Source organism: Oryza sativa, chromosome 1 (assembly GCF_034140825.1).
Source record: "Oryza sativa Japonica Group chromosome 1, ASM3414082v1".
Classification (NCBI taxonomy): Eukaryota; Viridiplantae; Streptophyta; class Magnoliopsida; order Poales; family Poaceae; genus Oryza; species Oryza sativa.
In genome coordinates this window covers 2,114,351-2,136,151 of record NC_089035.1, presented here as the reverse complement: position 1 = coordinate 2,136,151, position 21,801 = coordinate 2,114,351, and the positions used below count along the sequence as shown (strand labels likewise).

Sequence of the window (21,801 nt, the reverse complement as noted above, 5' to 3'; positions counted from 1 at the left end):
AATTCATGTCCTCCAACCACAAAACCGGGTATATCGACTCTTCCAACTATCAAAACCGGTGCAAACAATGTTCTTCGGTGGTTTTGGCTGACATGGCAGTCTTGACCGAGTCTTTATCCTACGTGGCACTTACGTGGCATTAGAATAAAAAAAAATAAAAAAATACGCGGGGCCATATGTCATTCACACACAAAAAGGAGCGGCGGCTGTAGCGGTGGGGACGAGGCAGAGGGGAGCGGTGGCGGTGGGGACGTGGAGCTTGGTGTTCGGGTTGTAGATGGCAGCGAGGACGGTGAGGTCGGCGCGTTGAGGTCGGCGTTGAGTGCCCGGGCGCCACCGACGAGGTCAAGCTCATCGACATACCCGGTGTTCAGGGTGGCAGTGGTCACCCGCATCTTGGGCGACTGCGGGTGGTAGATGAGAAAGATGATGAGCACGGCCACGCTGATGGCGATGACGAGCAGCCAGAAGAGGATGCAGCACACAGTGTTGGTGAAAAACACGAGGCCTGGGAGATCTGCTTAACTCCAGTGCAGGTCCAAAGCTCGCCTTTGGGTGTGTTAGCGTGCCAGTTGATTTGATCCTGCAATCAACAAGAAATAGAAACAAAGAAAACCGCGGTTAAACCTATAAACGATAGTCGATCGGCTAGGTGCCGATGACATATCATTTATCTTTGAGCCGATGTCATATGTAAATCGATCGGCGGTTGTAAATAGATAATAAAGAACTAAATCTACTCGATCGGATGTAGATATTAGCAATATATAATTCTTATATCGATATATACTTAAATCAAGTGATTAGGATAGATCGGTCGCCATGCCGAGACAGTATAAATCACTTAGATCGAAATATATATTAATAACAGGATTATATATGTTCATAGCATAGCCGATCAGATAGATCTAGCATGTATCGGCTAATACTCCGATACAACTCTATGTTAAGATGTTAAAACAAACAGAATATACCAAACAAAAGCTGAATATACTTAGATGCAATAATATCTTAACATAAAGGGCAGATTTAACGTGTCAACAAAGCATGTAGAGTAAATATAGTTAAATCAGATAAAATCGGCTGAAATTCCGATGCTACCCTAATCGGCAACCAGAAGGCAGGCTAGAGATTGATATTCTAAGCACGACTTAATAGATCAAACTCAACTGATGCAGCATTAAGTATGAAAAAAAGAACAATATCTTGATAATCAAGCCGCTGGAAGTTTTATAGAACAGTAGATATCTCATATAATCCAAGTCAACGTCGGTGTTTAATCTAATCGGCTGCCCTCTACCGATAGATGTTAGCCGATTGTAGGTTAGATAGCGATATTGCCAAAGATTATGTAAGATATATGATAACTCGACGAATTACATAAATAAGATTAGAGTGTCATAAAGATGGAAGCACTAATCCCGAGAACGCAAGCCGTCATAACAAGTTTTACCTCTTATTGAAGATCGAAACTGATGCAGCTCAACCCGAAATCAAGAACTCGTCGAAATAAAACTAAAGCAAAAAGGGCGGCGATGCGCCGAGATTGTGTTGAACGTGTATGTTAATTGATTACATGGGGTTCGGGGTCTATTTATATCCGAAAATTACAAACTATGTCCATATCGGACACGTCTCTTATCTCTAACAAACTATAAGATACCACAAGTCTTTGCGGCAGACTTTTGCCCAAACGTATCTCTAAGGAATTTACATAAAATATCCTAATTAATAGATACAATTGCCTTCTCAGGACTCTATCCATGTGCGGCAATCATCTTGAAGCATATCAACTCAACCCGATGTTGTACATCGAGTCATATTGTCAGAATCGGCCGTATCGGCTCACACAATCTGATTCGGACCCAGCCGATCCTGTTCATAGCCGATCCGGACTTCAGCCGATTCTTGCTCTATTCTCGAACCGATCTTTGCCTTCTACTCCACTTCGATCTAATCCTCTTTTCCGATGCTGATATTACCAAATTTGGTCGTTAACACGCGGTGAAGCAGAACACCATCGGCCGCCTCTTCTTGTCCTTCCGATGGAGCAGCATCGGTGATTTGGCCGACATCCGTTCCGCCTTCTCCTCCTCCTCCTGCCCGCCGCCGCTCCCCACCGCCACTGCTCCCCTCCGCCTTGTCCCCACCGCCACCGCTCCGGAGAAAGAGATAAGGGAGAGAGACGGGGAGGAAGAAGGGAAGGAGAGGGAGGATGACATGTGTGTCCCACATGTCAGTGGTCCCACAATACTTTTTTATGTGAATGACATGTGGATCCCACATTTTTTTATTTTTGTTTTTATTCTAATGCTACGTAAGCGTCACGTATGACAAAGACTCGGTTAAGAGTTAAGATCACCACGTAGGCGTCACGTCAGCCAAAACCACCTCGAAAACCATCGAGGGACATTGTTTGTACTGGTTTTGATAGTTGGAGGAGCCGATATATCTGGTTTTATGGTTGGAGGATATGAATCATACTCCAGGCGGTAGTTGAGGGAGTCCAAATATACTTTTTCCTTATCAAAAACTATCAACTTGTGATGGCATTATTTGGGCCTTCACTAAGAAGCTGGAGTAAAGCCGAACTCAGTTTCTTCTTCCCTCTCACTTCTGAGCTGATAAGCCCAGCACTCTCTGATCAGGTCCAAGTCCAAGGCGTTAAAAGGAAAGGAAAAAAAAACTCTCCACCCCGCGCGGCGCGGATCAAGCCGGAGTTTGAGCATGGGAGTGCGTGCCGAGTCTTCTGAGACGACCGCGATAATTGTAGCCGGGAGGGCCGGAAAAAAGGCAGACCAGATGACAATAATCTCATCTCATCTGGAGCAAATGGTCAAGCAGACATACTCCATGGAGAGAGAGAAAGCGCAAAGGAAGAAGAAACAGCCCAGACGAAGGAAGCGGGGTAAAAAGGAAGAAGAAGAGCAGCCGTCCACGTGGTGGGGCCGACGTTGATCCGGATCTCTGTACACGTGGCATCCGGCCACGTCAGTCAACTAGTGTCTCCTTCTCTCGTCTCTGCTTTTTTATTTTCTTGCTACTGCTAGCGATATACACCCTCAGTCCTTAAAAAAAATAACTTCTTATTATTATGAGGTGACATATTCTATTATAACGGATCTTGATAACTCTATATCTAAATTTGTTTTTACTAGGATATGTAGTACTCCCTCCTTTCTCTAATATAAAAGATTTTGACATTTTACTTGTATTGTTTAGCCATTTGTCTTATTTTTTTAAAAAAATTAGAATTATTATTTATTTTTTTACTTACTTTATTATCCAAAGTATTTTAAGTATAACTTTTTGTTTTTTATATTTGTAAAAAAAATTGAATAGGACAAATGGTGCAAGCAAAATGGTAAAATCTCTTATATTATGGGATGGAGCGAGTACTAGGTTATTTTTTAGGCTGTGTTTAGTTCCTGAAAAAAGTTAAAAATTTAAGAAAAGTTGGTAGTTTAAAAAAAATTAAGAGTTTATGTATGTAGAAAAGTTTTAGATGTGATGTGATGTGATAGAAAGTTAGAAGTTAGACGAGGGAGTAGCGTGACTATCCAGTTCATTGGACAATCCATCGCTTATCAGAGAGGACTCTCGAATGACAGTATTACCATGCACCGGACAGTCCAAAAAAAAAAAGCCAAATTTAGTTCTAACCTTTTTATTCAAACTTTTAACTTTTTCATTACATCAAAATTTTTCTACATAAATAAACTTTCAACTTTTCCATCATATCATTTCAATTTCAATCAAACTTTTAATTTTTGGTGTGAACTAAACACATCCTTTGCTTAACCTGGGAGGGGACTTCTAAGGTTGTTTTTTTTTTACGGGAACAGTGCACCGTTTTATGAACATCAAATCGACTTTATTAGTTGTCGGGCTCATCGGCTCATGAGAGGCTTTATGGCGGATCAGAGATCCCCCTGTTGAGTAATCGTGACGCCTAACCGTAAAAGCTTTGGCACGGCGTACTTCGCTGCGTAAAATTGATGTCTCCATTTCGAAGTTGTTCGTTGTAATTTCTTTGACGGATTGAAGAAAACGAACACCTCCTCAACTGATTGTGTCTTAATTGTGTGCAACACACTCGTAATAATTCTTCAACCGTGCACGCAGAGATGTTAAACGTTGTTCTGCACTTTGCTGTAACTGTACGCACTTCCTCCGTTTTATAATATAAGTTATTTTAGCATTTCTCATATTCATATTGATATATGTCTAGATTCATTAACATTAATATGAATATGGAAAATGCTAGAATAACTTATATTGTGAAACAGTGGAAGTAGTACGCGACAAGATTAGAGTAGGAATTAGAGGTGTTTTTGTCAACACCGTGAGTAATTGTATTCTGTGACCTGTGTAACTTCGTCCTGGTAATTCCATGTGCAAAAATCAGTATTCCAACCCACTAGATTCAGTAGCAAAACCAAACAATCCAAGTAGCAAATGAGTCAGAAATTTACCAACATGCAGATTAGAGGTGGACTAATTAACCACTAGATTCGAGAATCTTGTATCGTTGTCTCTCTCTCTCTCTCTCTCTCTCTCTCTCTCTTTTGTGACATGAGGTCGTCAAGATGCATGGATGCATGCATGAATACACAGGGCGCAGCAGCACGTATGCTCCTCCGATCCCTCCATTTGGCATTTGCCATGTTCTTCGATGAAACCGACGTATCACCAACTAATGGCACTGCAAGTTATTGTGATCCTCATCACCGATCGATCAGCTCTATTGTTCCGGGGACCTACTTTTCGCCTACACATAAGCATTTTATAGCCCCTTTTTTAAGGGAAGTCGAGATGCATGACGACAAATTAAAGCACGCAAGAGCATCTGCTGCTGTCTAAATTTAGCCCGTGTGAGGTGGCGCCGTCCTATCATATCGGATGAATTTAGAGAATTAAATATATACTACTAATTACATAAATAAAACTAATTCGCGTGATAAATTTTTTAAGCCTAATTAATCTATAATTAACACATGTTTACTGTAACATCACATAGGCTAATCATGGATTAATTAGACTCAATAAATTCGTCTCGCGAATTAGTCTAGGGTTATAAGGTGGGTTTTATTAATAATATACATTTAATATTTATAATTAGTGTCCAAACATCCGATGTGATAGGACTAAAATTAGTCCCATCTGAACCGGGTCGCTTGTCTAGCTGCATGCAGTTGTAGCAGCAGACAACACTGCCTCGTACTGTACGGTACTGCTACTTCTACTCCACTCCTTCATTCATCTTAAAATAAATCAATCTCGTACCGGATATGACACATCCTAGTATTATGAATCTTGACTAGGAATGTGTCATATCCCGCACGATGTTGGTTTATTTTATGATGGAGGGAATATGGAATAGAGTTTAGAATTCTAAGAAACAGTTGATAGGAATTAACTAGTGAAAATCTAAAATAGCTGTGTTTTTAGCTTTCGAGTTCTAAATTATGTTCTGAATTCTATATTTTCATACTCTTACCGTTCTCAAATCTGAAAGAAAATCTAAATGAGTTAAGAGATTTTGAAAGATGCTCCATCTACCAAAAGATCTTGAACAGAACTGGAGCTGGGAGGTAATCAAGCCGGTGATGGCTCAAGGCAGTAGCAAAATTTGGCAATGGATATGAGGAAGCTTTGGGTCAGGCTGGGGAAGCATCTGGGTCACATGCTGCAGGTGCATTGAAGAATGCTACAGTAACGGTCACCAACCCTCCATAAATATAAAACCAAGCACTGCACTGCAGTAATCCCTCACCCACCCCATCCACCGCCATCATCACCTCCAGTCCCCACACAAAATGGTGGTGTTTTCCGGACAAAAGCAACAAAAAACGGATGGATCCCATCACAAATTCGCCGTATAAAAGCATTGCATCGCAAGGTTAAAAACCATTCTGCTGCAGCCATCCATCCATCGTCCATACTCTCTCATCAACAATGATGCAATGCCGTGCATGACAAAATTTGGAAGCTACGTCACGCATGTGATCGGTTATCGCCACCTACCTACCAAATGCTCGAGAACAAAAAAAAATGCAAATGTATTACGCTACCGGTCCAAATTTGGTCCGAACACCTACGAAATCATTCATCCCCAGGAGCAATGGAGATATGGAAATTTTGGAAGCTTACGTTTTCATCAAACAAAAGCGGCCATAGAACACATGAACAGATTGGAATGGATTCATTTTAATTCGTCTTTGCCGAGACATCAAAGACGAAACAGCAAAGCACCGGAGAAGAAGAGAGTGGGCCCCCCCATCCATCGACAAGCAGAGAGCAGGACAGGCTGGCATTTGTCCTCGCCTTTCGTCTCTCCCAAAGCCCACAGAGCCTGGCACTGGGCCCCACCCCCACATCACACACTCTCGCGCTTAATTACCATTTACCACCACTAATCACTCCTTGATCTGGCTAATTAAGTTAAGCCATCGCTGCTAATGACTTAGCACTTGTTGGTGGTGAAGCCGACGGTGGACTTGGCCGTGTCGAAGCTGACGCGGGTCCCCTGCTGCTGCACGTTCCCGATGATGGACACCGCCGCGTTCGTCGGCGCGAACGCCAGGCAGTACGTCCCCGCGCCGTCCACCGGGATCAGGTAGTTCTTCGCCGGCAGCCGGAGCTCGCCGCCGCCGGCGAACCGCAGCGACACCGCGGGGACCTCCACGCTCGTCCGGTCCGACAGGTCGTAGCACGTGTCGAACAGCGACACGCCGGAGGTGCGCGGCAGCGACTGGGTGCCCCGGACGAACGCGTCGCGCAGCGCCGCGTACGCCGACGACTGCAGCCGCGTCACCGCCGTGCCGGAGTCCACGATGACGCCGCCGGCGCCCGTGCTGTCCATGGCGAACGCCGAGGGTGGGATGGAGAGGATCTGGCCACCGACGGAGAGGCCCGAGAGGCCCACGTAGTAGAACGTGCTCGTCCGCGGGCTGCGGATCAGCGGCGCCGTCACCTCCGCGTCGGCGGCGTCGCCGAACTGGAGGGTTGACGAGGAGGGGGAGTCACGGTCGACGAGGCAGTAGGAGAAGGTGGTGGCGGAGATCTGGGACGGGAAGGAGAGTGGCCCGCCGCCGAGGGCAAGCAGCCCCGCCGCGCCGACGAACAGCCCCTCGTTGTCGTGGCCGCAGCCTATGGCGACGCTGGAGACCGGGGCGGAGTCGCCGAGCGTGAGCGTCTCGGTGGCGAAGTCGCCGACGGTGTAGGAGCCGTCGCCGTACGCGACCTCGTAGAGGCAGGCGCCGGTGGAGTTGCGGCAGGCGGCGGCGTCGAGGTCGTGGCAGCGCGGGTTGTCGCAGGCGACGGAGGCGTAGGAGGTGGAGAGGGAAGGGTCGAACACCGGGTCGGACTGCTGGTAGCAGTCGGCGCACGGCTGGCATTGCACCCAGGTGACGTCGCTGCCGGTGTCGAGCACCATGTACAGCTGCCGCGCGGGGCTGCCGACGCCGACGCGGGAGAAGTACTCGCCGCTGCCGAGCCCAACCCCGGACACCACGGGGCCCTGTATCTCCGCCGCCGACGCCTCGAACGCCGTGACGTTGGCCGGCACCAGGTCGAACCGACTCACCCCGTCCGCCGCCATCGCCGCGCGGGCCGACACCGCGGCGGCGCGGGCGGAGTCGCGGCGGAGGCGAGCCAGCACGAGTGACCTGTAGCTGGCGTGCCGCTGCCGCCCCTGCTCCTCCGGCAAGAAGTCCCGGGAGTGGAGCCGCAGGGCCAGGCGCCCCTCCTCGTGCTCCTCCCCGACGACCTCCGTGGACACGGCGGCGGCGGCGGACTGGTGGAGCGGCACGGCCTCCGCGGATACCGCGGCCCGCGCCCGGGACAGCGACGCGGCGACGTCGAGCGTCTCGGTGGCGAGCGGCGGCGAGGCGTGGCGGCGGGAGAGAACCGGCCGTGGCGAGGCGGCGGCGAGGAGGAGGAGGAGGAGGAGAAGCGGGAGGAGGATGGGAGGCTGCATTGCTGCTGATGCTGCTGCTGGTGGTGAGCTGGATGGAGTGAGGAGAGTGAAGGGGAATTTAAGGGGAGAGGAGACGAAGTTGCAGTGGTCAGTCAAGGTGAACGAACGAATGAATGGATCACGTCACTCTTCTTCTTTCTTCTCCAGCTGCTCTCAATGAAATCCATGAATTCATCCATCCATGGCGACAGGTTAAAAAGAAAAATTAACCAAACCTAACAAACTGAGCAACCCCAATCTGTACAGTACGATTGATGTGCATCCTTAACTAAATCGAATCACCATTTGTTAACACATGTAAGCATCGACGAGGTGAAGGGGATTAAGGAATCATGGTGAGCAATTGAAAATTGTGTGGCGCCAGATGTGTTGCGAAACTAACGACGCGTATTATCAAATTTATCATCAGTCAGTCACGGATGCTTTGTTACACAGTTATCAGACTATCAGTAGCAGTATAATTATCACGAGCTGTAGTTGATAAAAGACAAACGCCACCTACGTGCTAACATGCATGTGTTGATTTGGAGGTCACCTACGCACATTTTCTTAACACTCACACGGTCGTCGTCTTTTGCTACTAGCCTACTACCACTATACTTAACTTGAAAAGACTGCTGTTTACTCATCAAGCTTTGATCTTGCATTAGTGACATCTGCAGATCGAGCCAAGTAACCAATCTGATTCATGGCCCATACAATGAAACAAACCGTTTCTTTTTCTACTTAAAACACATAAACTCCACAATTACTAGTAACCGTTTTGCTCTCCTTTCTTCTCCACCCCGTTCCAAAATAAAAAATAAACAATCTTATATATCAATCTAAACATATGTATATCCCGATTTAGAGTCGGGATTTGACTTTTTTTATGAACATATGAAGTATCTGTTTTAATACCGATTATATTAAATTTGTTTTTTAGACGAAGGAAGTAAGCATCAGCATATTCAGAACAGGTTTTACTAGCCAGTTTGTAAGTATTACTACTACTAGGCATGCGTAAACAAGGTAAGAGAATATATCTGGAGCTGAGCCTGCCTGCGTCTCTCCAACAGCAGCGGAAGAAGAATAGAACGGCAGATATATCGATCGTGCAAATGAGCATTTCGACACGTCACACTATTTGTCAAAAACTCTCTTTTGCATACTCCCCCGTCCAAAAAAAAAATAAACCCTAGGTTTTCGTGTCCAACTTTGACTGTCCGTCTTATATGAGGTTTTTTATAATTCGTATTTTCATTATTGTTAGATGATAAAACATGATTAATATTTTATGCGTGACTTGTATTTTTAATTTTTTTTTAATTATTTTAAATAAGACGGATGGTCAAACTCTGGGCATGGAAACCAGGGTTTGTTTTTTTAGGAAGAAGTGAGTAGTAGTAACGGTATGTATAGTAGTTAGTGGAGCAGTAATTACCGTGGCACGACGAGAAGTACAGTAAGCATGTGCTGTAATAAATTATGCGACAGGAGCTAGCGCTGTAATCCACACACACGGACGGAGTACTAAAAGTTGGTTAACTACTTGCCCTTGGTAACAACTCTCTCTGACTCCAAATACAAAACCTTTTAGACTTAATACATATTGTTGCCGTTTATATTTAGGGGTTGCTATTATACGGATCCAAGTTTTACAATGCTATGATTTCTACTGATGAATACTAATAAATCTAATACATATAAATACTAGAATCGATATATCTCACAGATATTTCATATGTGCAAATAGTATCCATTAGCGACTAGGTTTTCATGGCGGTCGCCTCAAGATTGTACAAGAAAGGAAGGATAAATTTAATGACAACCCCTTAGAGCACGTACAATAGCAGAATATAAGACAGCTGTAAACATATTTTAAAGAAATAAAAGATGAGAGAGAAGAGCAGCAGGCTACAGATCTGTAGCCAGCTGCAGCACGGACTCCAAGACGCAGTACATGTATGACAGATGAGACCATATATTAATAGTATAGTAAGCAACTACTCCCTCTGTTTCAAAATATTTGACACCGTTGACTTTTTAAGTACATGTTTGACCATTTGTCTTATTCAAAAAATTTTATGAAATATGTAAAACTATATGTGTAGATGAAAGTATATTTAATAATGAATCAAATGATATGAAAATAATAAATAATTACTTAAATTTTTTGAATAAGACGAACGGTCAAACATGTGCTAAAAAGTCAATAGTGTCAAACATTTTGAAATGGAGGGAATATTATATAAATTAGCTATTAGACTGGCTATAGATAAATTAAAGCTCGAAGTGGGCTATACTAGCTCTAACAAGTCATCGAACACGAACGCGTCGACACTATCGTGCACCTCGACGAGCGCAAATTAAGAAGCGGCCAACGTCCATGGAGCCGCCTTTGCCTCTACAGCAGGGCAGTAGAAAAACAGGTGACGCTGTGACGTTGTGGAGGATAGTGCAGTCAATGACAATGTGCCCTCGGGTTCATCGTACAGATGATACCGCGCTCGGATGCGTGGATAGGATGTCGTCCCCTAAACATTTTGGTATATTTATGCAACATATTGTAAAGACAGGTTGTTTAATTAGCTGGCTTTAAGAAACGAAATTGCAACTTGTAAATTTGAAATCAAAGATACTATACTACTCTACCCAATTCAGAATTTTAGATGCGAATTGATTTAGGGGCTTCTTCATCGCTTCTCTTCTTTCTAAGCTTATTTTTCCGTTATCTCAGTCACTTACTCACCTATTACCTTCTGCTTAAGTCGCAGTAGTAAAATGCCCAGAAAAATAGAAACCGGGAGGACCACAGCGCACAGGGAAGGAAGGAGAAGGCTTGAATGGCAGCATCTGCAATCTGCATGCGACTATACCACCCCCTCTCGATCTGCAGAGGGAACAATGAAAGCCGCCGATTTAGGAGGAAATTCAGACATGGATCATGGATGGTGGAGACGTCCAGTCTCCTGTGTTTCTTTCACCCACTGACCCACCTAGTCTGCTTATTGCTTGTCCATCTATGTCTCTGTGTTTAGTTCACTTCAGACTTTAAAATCTTCCATCACATTAAATATTTGGACATATATATGGAGCATTAAATATGGACGAAAAAAAACCAATTGCACAGTTTGCATGCAAATTGCGAGACGAATCTTTTGAGCCTAATTACGCCATGATTTGACAATGTGGTGCTACAGTAAACATTTGCTAATGACAGATTAATTAAGCTTAATAGATTCGTTTCACAGTTTACAGGTGGAATCTGTAATTTGTTTTGTTATTAGTCTACGTTTAATACTTTAAATGTTTGTCCGTATACGTCAATTTTTTTTCCAAACCAACTATAAACACGGCATATATCACCATGTCTATCAATTTTGCCATGCACTGTACTCATGTATTTCCTTCTACTCCCTCGTCCACAAATATAGGCACAGCAAAGGCCTCATTCTTTTTAAATTTTGGCTACATGAGTTTTTTTAATTGCTAAACGGTATAATTTTGAGAAAAAAATATTGAAGTCTTTCAAAATTTCGAACAAATCCATTTCTTAAGTTTGAGTAATAGTCAATATTTAATTATTCATTCGTTAATTACAAACCTTCTCCCTTAAAGGCGTGGATTGATCGGCCCAAACCCCGTCGTAGAATAGGGACTATAACATTTACATAGACTCTAATATATTACTTTAAATAATAATATATGTATAAATAAAAATAGTTACATACTACTCCTTCCATCCCAAAATATTTAACGCTGTTGACTTTTTTAAATAATATTTGACCGTTCATCTTATTTAAAAAATTTAAGTAATTATTAATTCTTTTCCTATCATTTGATTTATTGTTAAATATACTTTTATGTATACATATAGTTTTACACATTTCACAAAAATTTTTGAATAAGACGAATGGTCAAACATATTTAAAAGAATCAATGGCGTCAAACATTTAGGGAATGAGGGAGTATTATAGTTTTATTTCATGATAAATCTAGTAACTTTATCCTTACGCTGTCAATCTTTAGGAGTATTTTTTTGCTATTAACATTTTAAGTTAAAAAGGTTTAACTTTGTAGAGATAGGGAGTGTGTTCCAAAGCCTGCTTGCTGGTTGTCCAGAGGTACTGAAGTATCAGTAGGAGTAGCACCTAATAGGCAAGCAACTACCTTGCCATCATGTGTGCTTGGTCTTTGTGGAACACAGCAGATGATGCATCATGTAGTGGTGGTATCCTTTTCCTCTGCGGCATCTCTGTTTCAGTGTGGCTAGTTGTTGTTTGCTCCTGTAATCTCCAAGAGCTACCATGTTTGGTAGTAAAATCCAGTGCCATCCGTTCCATCCACAGGGATGGGCCAGAGATAGTGGGCTGTCCAAACAGGCCTAAATCCACTAACAACTCTGTAATAAGTGTACTGATAACTAGTACTACCTCCGTTTGAGAATACATGAGCTTATTCGATTAGAAGTATTTTCAAATCACAGGAATATAAAAAGTAAATAATTGGAATGTTACATGCACTCTAATCCATAGAAATTTTTTCAAGAGGTCTTACCTCGTGCTAAAGATTATAAGGAATATGGTTATAAAATTACAATTCTTAGTAAATTGGTATGATCTATTTCTGTGAAATGAATGATGCATAGAGAAAAAAAATCCTATAATTTCAATTCCTGCAATAATCTTTTAAAAATCCTTTGTACCGAATGAGATCTAAGTGATTTAATTTGCCCAGTTACATAGAATGAATCTTTTTGTATTCTCGGATGGAGACAGTACTAAGTAAAAAAGAACCTTTTCTTCTTTATGAGAACATTATATAGCTACTCCAATGCACCTCGCACTGAATGAATATACAGAATAGCTTTTGTGTCATGATAATAATTTTCAAAGGTACTATAATCTCTTTACCACATACTACTGTAGTGCTCTTTAAGCTAAACGCATGAAAGTTAATTACACCCACATGTCACATATGGCCATATGGGAATTAATTAATCGGCAACAACCAGCCCGGACAAGAATCTTACAAGCGAAGTGCTCAAGAAAGTGTAAAGCATAGATGCACTTGAACAACATCCTGTGCGTTAAAAATTATTTTCGTTTTGGGCCTTTTTTTTTTCTTATAAATGGTCACTAACCTTAACTGCTTTGTCAAATACCTACATACCAAATTTTAACTCATAATCTATTTTTAGTTGCTTTGTTTCTTTCCACATATCTGAAAAACTTGGTTATGTTTGTATAACAACATATCCCTACGTATGATGATTTTTTAATGGATTTGCCACCTTTTACTTTCTTGCACCTCATGTTGCACCATTTTAGCGACATATTTTATTTTAGAAAATAGATTAAAAACTCGGCAGCTACATCCAACTTGGATGCATACAGCCCGATTTTAGCGACAGATAGATCTTTACAATTTTATAAATTAATCATCTCTCTTGCGTGGTTCCACATCTTTCAAGTGGTGATATGCTGTTTATCATTTATACTATAGTACGTACAGATCATTGAGATATGGCTTGCAGTCTTTCAATATTGGACCATCGATCGTTACTCCGTTAGAATGTTTTAGTTAGGTGATACTACTTATATGCGTATCCACAAAGTGCTCTTTATGCTGGCATAAACAAAAATAAATTCGAGAATAAATGAAAGAGAGCTTGCATTTCTTTTCTAGGTGGATGGATCGATCATGCATAGTTAACACAATCAGAACTTGTACTTCAATTCGAAGAATAACAAGTTATTTAATGAACAACTCGAAAAGTGTTAAAACTATAAATTTAATGAAGCCAGCACCTCCTTTTAGAATATTACAGCTTTTTTCTCATTTCCCCCTTGGGCGATCTGAACTGATCTCTATACAATATTCCAACCAGTGCAGCCACCAGTTAATACGTGAAAATAACAAGAGTAAATTTGTATAATTTTTTCGCGAACGTGTAAAAGGATTACACGTCAATATATTAGAAGAAAAAAAGTTATAGTTACACAACGCAATCAGCCACGGCTTATGCCAAGGGAAGGGAGAAAAAGCAAAATAAAAAGCTGAAGCTTAGAAAACTACGGCGGCTAAACACAAACTCCAAGCAGCGGGAAGGGGCCGAGCCACTCTACACTCCCAACAAGCCCACAAAAGCGGCAACGCCAGCTAAAGACTACAGATGGCCCTCCGAGTGGATGGACTCCAGACCACTGAGACTGAAGAGAGCGTAGAGTCGAAAATCCTAGAGTTCCGTTCATTCCACAGCTACCAAGAGACCAGGAGCACCAGAGAGTCGAAGCCAGCGCGAAGATGCTCAGGTAAGCAGGCCCTGGAGGATGGCCACCAGTTCTGTAACCAGCTGCCACGGGGGAGAGTAATTCTCTATCATCATGACTGAATTTCAGTGGCACGAATAATATTCATCTCTCAACGAGAGATCTCTCGTTATTCTTGGAAGATCTACGCGCAAGGCTCTCGTATAAGCCCTAATAATTAAACTATAAGAGCATCTACAATAATTACAAAACTTTCGGTGGACAATCACCTTCTCCATAGATTTAGATCTATTTCCAGTGCATATCCAATCCTTGTTGGCATCCTACAATTTGCTACTAATCCATATGTTGTTCATCCCTTTCTGCCTAAAGAATGTACTCCTGCCGACCTTTAGTTTCTTCTTGTTTAAGAGAGCAACCTCAATCATTTCAACCATAGTGACTCAGTGAGCAGATTCCAAGCTTGTGGGGGTATAAAGGTGCAACCCGCAGCTAGCTAGGATTGGTCATTATCTACTTGTTCTTGTATAATAGATAAATTTTATGCTAAATTTATGCCCTCGTGGCAGATCATGCGGTTTCTTTTCTATTTGCTGCGTCCGGCAGCTAGATTTGACGTCATTTTAATTGTTTTTATCGGATGTTAATTACGTCATTTTTCGGTTGAATGCCGGTAATTTTTTTTTTTGGGGTGTAATTGAGGTTTGAAAAGAATATGGAAAAGATGGCAGGACCTAATTGCATTGACGCCCATAGAGAAGATAACCTAGAACTCACTCGATCAGATATGCCACTCACTGGTATGGTCAATGGTCAAACAGTCCTCCATAAAAAAATCCGGTCAAATTAGCTATCAAAATGTAGACATCTAAAGTTTGGAGTTTATTTAGCGTGTCCCCTTAACTTTACGGGAACAGACAATAATATTCCCCGAGGAACAGAAGAAGTAAAAAATTATATGAAAAAATGATCATCCGGTACACACACTGTTTAGTACTCCAGTCTGAGCATTATCACGCAGACATTCTCAGGCCTCACTCGATTACAGTTGTGTTTTAGTTCACACTAAAATTAAAAATTTGATTTAAATTGGAACGATGTGATAGAAAATTTGGAAGTTTATGTGTGTAGAAAAGTTTTAATGTGATAGAAAAGTTAGAAGTTTGAAAAATTATTTTGGTACTAAACAAGGCGTACTTGGAAATTTATGCGGATGTAGCTCAGGTTTACGGAGTTTTGCCTACCTAATAGTCTGGTAACGGCAGATCGTGCAAAGGATCAAAAGTGGTTCTGAGTTTGAACTTGCGAGACGGACCAAACTTGGGGCAAGGCTTCCTTTTTTACTTTTCTTCAAACTGTATGATTGCTTCGCACGTACAACGTTTAAATACCGTTTCTACTTTCTTGACATTCCAGGGCCAATTAGTTTCGGTACTTTCATTTGGCATATATACGAAAATATACACCACCATGCAAAATGGTAGGCACAGAGGTCAGAAATTAGACTCCCGGCCGTTATCTTAATTAAAAAGAATCTAAACTACTTCTGGTCAGGGACAAATTTCTAATTTAGCTAAAAAGATTGCTCAGTTTTAGAGCATCTCCAATAGCCTCTCCAATTGACTCATTTAGCCATTCTACCTAAAAAAACATACTCCAACGGCTTCTCCAACTCACTAGCCAAGCTATTTGGCTGGCCAAATCCTCCTCATCACTAGCTACATTTGGTCAGTCTATTTGGTTGGCCAATGGTGAGTCCCACACTGCCAATCTCCTCCATCCCCCTCTCTCTCTCATCCGTCTCTTTCCTACCCAACCTCTGGACGCCGGCGTACTTCTACGGGAGGCGGCAAGCTCGAGCACAACAACCAGACGAGGAGGCACGGGGAGGAGCATCTACGGGAGGCGAAGACGACGCCCGCCCGCCGCTCGCCGCGGCCCGCCGCAGCCGTTGGCCTTCGCTCGTCCCGCATTCGTCGGCCTCCGCCTCGCCGTGGCCTGCTGCCCCGCCGCCGCGGCCGCCGGCCTTCGCCTCGCTGCGGCCCGCCGCCCAGCCGCCCCGCCGCCGGCCTCCGCCTTGCTGCAGACCGCTGCCCCGCCGTCGGCCTCCGCCTCGCTGCGGACCGCCACCCCGCCCCGCGGTCGCCGGCCTCCGCCTCGCTGCGGCCCGCCGCCCTACCGCCGCGGCCGCCGGCCTCCGCCTCGCTGCGGACCGCCGGCCGCTGTCCTCCGCTTCGCTGTGCCGGCTCCGCCCACCCCTCCGTCACCCCGCACGCTCGCCGTCGCCGCATCGGAGGAAAGGGTGTCGGGAGGAGGCAGCAGTAGTAGTAGAAGGAAGGGAGATGTATGAGTGAGGAAAATGGGGTGGAAGAGGAGGAAGAAGGTTAATAGGAGACTGACATATGGGTCAAATTTGTCATAGACTTGTAATGGAGAGGGTAGATAGAGAGGCTGTTGGAGCAATCAATGACTCTGACTAGCCAAATCAGATGGAGAGTTGGCTATATGCGTGTTTGGAGAGTCTATTTTAGAGAGGCTGTTGGATATGCTCTTATACGTTATACTTTGTATTCCTCGTGTCCCCCGAGCACTAGGGGGCCGAGCGCGGGGGAGATGTGTCTCAAGCATATATCACGAGGAGCTGTGCCCGAGGATAGGGGTACCTTGAGCAGTCCCGCTCGAGGGCCGATGTGCCCCCAGCATAGTTCACGGGGGTCGTGCTGGGGGATTGGTGGCAGGGATGTCTTAAGAGCAGGTACGATAAGCTGACTAGGCGGGCTGCAAAAATATGCCACATCATCTTATTCCTATGTGGAGGAAAGAGAATAGATGAGAGAGAAGGAAGCGGGCGACTAATCTGTCGCCGGGCGATACACTTTTCTCAACGCGCTACCGCTCGATTGCAGCCGACCCTGGTGATAAAAAACGCGGTTTGTGGGACCCGCACACCACAGCCGATCCCGCAACGCTCCCTCCGCTTCCCCCTCGACGCATATGCGGCGCGCGATCTCTGCCTCCTCGACGCCCGCTCGATCTCCGCTTCCCTCCAGCGCGCCATCTCTGGATGCAGTCAGGCTACCGGCGTGGGCGGCCAGGTGCAGCGGCGTGCTCCCAGGCCGGGAAGCGGTGGGCACGGAGACGTCGTCCTTGTCGAACAGCAGGTGCACGCATGCCAGGCGGCCCTGCCTGGAGCGCTGGAGCTAGGTGCAGCAGCATGGCACCCCGCGTCCCTGACGTAGACGAAGCGAGAGAAGCTCGTAAGTCAGCAACGGTCCGGTCCCTGCTTGGGATAATAATATTATGGGTTAATCTAGTTAGTTGCTATGGTATTTGAGTTATCTATTAGTGCTTGTAGTTTCCATACTACATAGAACTTGGTTTATATGGTAGTGGTAGTGTTTGATGAATAAAATTCATGTCACAGCACAAATGGCTACAGGGATATAATTCACTCTTGATCCTACACATTGACATGTACATGTTATAATTAATTATTTGATTATAAGATGTAGTCATCCAATGAATAAGCTATTGTACCTATAGTTGGCTTTAGGAGTGGGCTATTAGCCAGCAGTGGGCTATACTATTAGCCTTGCTCTAAGTAGCATATCAAATCATTTCATTTGAATGACTTCTATTTCCTCTGTTATTTAGTAAAGATATCAAGGTAAAAAATGAAATATTCTCTTTCAGTCACCCAGGGGCGGATCCAGAAACAAAAAATTAGGGGGGGGGCTCAATTACACAGTTTCTTCAACCTCCAGCCATTTAGGGACCTTTAGTTTATCATTCATGGTTAAAAAAATGAAAGGGGTGCTCCGGGGGTATCCATGGATCTTGTGGGTGTAGAGGGGCCCTGCACCCACGTTGGATCCGTCCCTGCAGTCACCTTATTGGTCAAATTTTAAATATTGATTTGCTTAGACTTCTTAAGTATCCGATTGGCTAGAGAATGTATGGAATTTGTTCGTGCATTAAATTAGTGCTCAAGAAATATTTTCGTCGTAGTATACATTTTGAATCCTACGAATGCTTAAATTTTGAAACAAATGGAGATCTTATATTGTATACAAAATTTAAATCCTCCAAATGTATATTGAGGAAGAAAAAAAGGTACACGAACATATTGACGACACGGCAGGATTTCACCGGGGCCAAATTAACTCGTACTACGAACTGGTAGCCACGAGGCAACGACTATTGACGCAGTTTGGAAGCGAGTCCCCCTGGCCCCTGGTGGTCAAGCGTCTCGGTGATCGCGACGAGACATCACCACACCACCGTCCCCTCGCTGCCTGCCTCCACCTCACCTGTCTGCCGCGCGCCAAATATTCCAAGTAGTGCACAGTGCACACCGCGACGCACATACCCACCCGCCGGCCACGCACGAGACCCCGGTTAACCACGCGTGTGTGAACCGCACACTCCTTTCCCTTTCCTCCGCTAATTAATTCGCCCAACTAAACTACTCACCTGCGTCCACTGCGATCGATCGCTTAAGATGTCAGCTATATATATACTCCAAGCTCGGTGAGCCAGCATCACCACCAACCAGAGCTAACATAGCAGTAGCTAGCTAGATCGATCGATCGATCGTCTCTCCTTGTAGGCTAGCTGCTATACGAGAGCATGTGCTTGCCGTTCTCGTCCTGCTTTGGCGGCAAGAACGAGCTGGACTTCGGCGAAACCAGCAGGGACCCCGACTACCATCCCCTCTCAACCACGCCCAGCGGCAACAGCTACCAAGGTGGTGACGCCACCGAAACGAGGTATGCCTACCAGCAGCAACGGAAGCCCGCCGCCGCACCGTCCACCGACGGGTCGGCGAAGGCGCCGCCTCTCGCTGCCGCTGGGTGGAGCAACAACAAGGTCGCTCATCACGCTTAGGCACACCGCCAATGGCAGATACACAATCGCTAGCCGCTCCTGCGATCTTGATTCAGGTATTTACATGGTAGCAGCTGGATTAGCTTCGCCTGCTTCAGTTATGTATAGTACAAGCTTTGGCAGTTAACCAGTCGTTTAAATTAGCTGCCCTTTTGTTTTTCTTCTGCATGCTGGTTCTTCCATCTGATGAAAATGGAAGGCGACTGGAATTATATTAGCTGCCGTTTTGTTCTGTTGGTCCTCCCATCTGCTGAAAATGGAAGGCACCTGGGAGCAGAGTTCATCACTCATGTGGTACTCCACACAAGGTCCAGGCAACTTTTGTTAGCAGAGGTCTTTGTCAGTTTTGTTGGCTTTGTGCTTGTAGGCTTGTAGCTCCCTTCTTCTTGTATGATATAATCGAAGTGGATCTTGTGTACATTCAGTCCTAATTTCAGCTTTGGTTGCTATTTGGAATTGTGGATCTTTTCTTCAGTCAATTTTAACTTTACAGACTTGCATGCAAATGCCAAATGCCAGTCTCGTTGAGAGCAACCATACAACAGACAACACTGTGAATTCCTGTTTAAACTCGGACGAATTCTCGCTATCTCGTCGTTGTCACAAACATTGATCCGGAAGAGCATCGAGGAAACTGTTTATTGACAGTGCTTAAAGGTCATCACAATTGCCAGGATTAATTCAGCCTAACTAAATCGCATTCACCTGAACTAGCATCCTACACACAAGAAAATCAATGTCATGAATATCTCTTCTCAGTGTTGACGTCATTTTTCGTGCATGTCGATTACGTCATATTTCACCAGGATGCCATGCTAGTAGAATGGTTATAATTGAGGTTTAAAAATAATCGAGATAGGAATAGCAAAGACCTAATTGCACCCTTTCCCTGTGCATCCCTGAGCTCAGATGCCTCTCAGAACTGGTCAGTGGTCAAATAGTCTTCCCTGAAAAAAAAAACACGGTCAAATGAGCTATCAAAGTGTAGAAATTTGAAATATTTCTACCTCATGACTTTGGAGTCTATCAGTGTGTCCCCTTAACTTTGAGGGAAAAGACAATATTCCCCGGCCATTAGAGAGAAACAGCTGGTACACACACTATCCTGTCAGTGAAGCCTTTATCTGGCCTTCGTCGATTACTATGCAGAAGATTAACAACTGCATCATTTGCTTATCAACTGCACTTTCAAAGTTTTAAAATTCCAAACTTAATATCAAAGTTGATTATGTTTCGTGGTTTATTTTTTATATTGGCTTTTAAATCATTAAGGATATACATATATAACCGTTTGGCATATAAAATTTGTATTATGTTGCTAGACGTAGGCCAAACGATTAAGCTGTAAAATTTGCGGAGTTTTTGGCTGCCTAAGTTTGGTCACGCCAGATTCTGCAAAAATGGTTCTAAGTTGGAAATTTTTTTTTGAAAGAATCGGCAAGCTGCCAATTTCATTGAATTTAGGAGGAGTAAACTTTACAAGTGAAAAACAAAAAAGCAAAGCTCAGGACCTTCGGTCCGAGCAATTAAAAAGAAAGTCAAGTACTCAGATCTCTCACGCCTGCTAAGGACCACGATTTGGCCTCCTCTTTGATTTTGGCCAGAAGGCTACCCATCGAAAGCTCCTTTTGCTGAAAGGTTCTGCGGTTCCTTTCATTCCAGATTTCCCAGGCTACCAGGAGCGTTAGTGTGCGCAGAGCTTTCTTTGGAGCGTCTTTTGTGTTTGCGGTAGCCTCCCACCACTCCGATACCGTTGAAGCTTGGTGCCACAGGCTAGGGTTTAATTGTTCGCATGCTGTCCACTCTGCTATCGCCCCCCAGATTCTCCGGGTGTATCTACACTCCGCGAGGAGGTGGATGGCTGTCTCTTGGCGATGGCGACATAAGGGACAGATGGATCCATTCGGCCAACCCCTGGTGGCCAGTCTGTTGGATGTCCAGACTCTGTTTTGGATGATCAACCATGCGAAGGTTTTGCACTTATGCGGCGCCCACGGCTTCCAAATCAGGTTATTGAAGTTTGTAGCTGTGGTGCCTAGGAGTTGTGCTTTGTAAGCCGATGTCGTCGTGTATTCGCCGTGGCTGGTGAGCTTCCAAGTTATTTTGTCCTCTTCGTGCTCAATCAGGTGCAGATTCTGCACTACGCTCCAGACTTCGATGAGCTGGTCAATTAGCTCTATCGACCAGCCAGTGTTCTCCGGTAGGTCAAGATCTTGCATCCATTGATCTGAGAGCGAAGCCTGTTGGAGCGTGCTGGTCTTTTTCTTGGAGGCCGCGTAGACTAGAGGGGCTACGTCCTTCAGTCTTCTCCCTTGCAGCCAACCCGAGTCCCAGAAGCTAACTTTTGTGCCGTCTCCAACCGTTATAGATGTTGCGGCTGCAAAAAGTAGCTTGTCGATGTCGTCACATGGCGTTCCTGAACCAACCCACGCCTTTACCGGTGATCTCCACTCGTGCCATAGCCACCGCAGCCTTAAGGCTCTTGCGAATTTCTCCAAGTTTAGGATGCCTAGACCTCCTGAGGCAGTTGGGAGGTAGGTTCGTGACCAGTTGATTTTGCACTTCCACCCGTCAATGCTTCACCTCCCGCCCATAGGAACCTTCTCCTTTGTTTGTCCAAAGCTTCTAGGGGCTCCTTGGATGTTTTCAGGCCCGTCAGGAGGAATACTTGCTGCGAGG

At 44.5% G+C, this 21,801-nt stretch overlaps 1 protein-coding gene and 1 long non-coding RNA gene across 2 annotated transcripts; one reads left to right on the top strand and one right to left on the bottom strand.

Moving 5' to 3' along the window:
* Nucleotides 1-6,179: 6,179 nt before the first annotated feature.
* On the bottom strand, nt 6,180-8,106 carry LOC4325476 (protein ASPARTIC PROTEASE IN GUARD CELL 1). Its single transcript, XM_015771108.3, has one exon. The coding sequence runs from the start codon at nt 7,979-7,981 to the stop codon at nt 6,467-6,469; it is 1,515 nt and encodes a 504-aa protein (XP_015626594.1). The 5' UTR covers nt 7,982-8,106; the 3' UTR covers nt 6,180-6,466.
* A 10,672-nt stretch (nt 8,107-18,778) lies between these two features.
* LOC136354996 (uncharacterized) lies at nt 18,779-19,571 on the top strand. The gene is made up of 2 exons (XR_010738964.1): nt 18,779-19,178; nt 19,322-19,571. It is a non-coding gene; the product is annotated as an uncharacterized lncRNA (long non-coding RNA).
* Nucleotides 19,572-21,801: the final 2,230 nt, after the last annotated feature.

What these genes read in the sequence shown, in the direction of transcription:
- LOC4325476 (XM_015771108.3), bottom strand. Translation starts at nt 7,981, where the DNA reads ATGCAGCCTCCCATCCTCCTCCCGCTTCTCCTCCTCCTCCTCCTCCTC.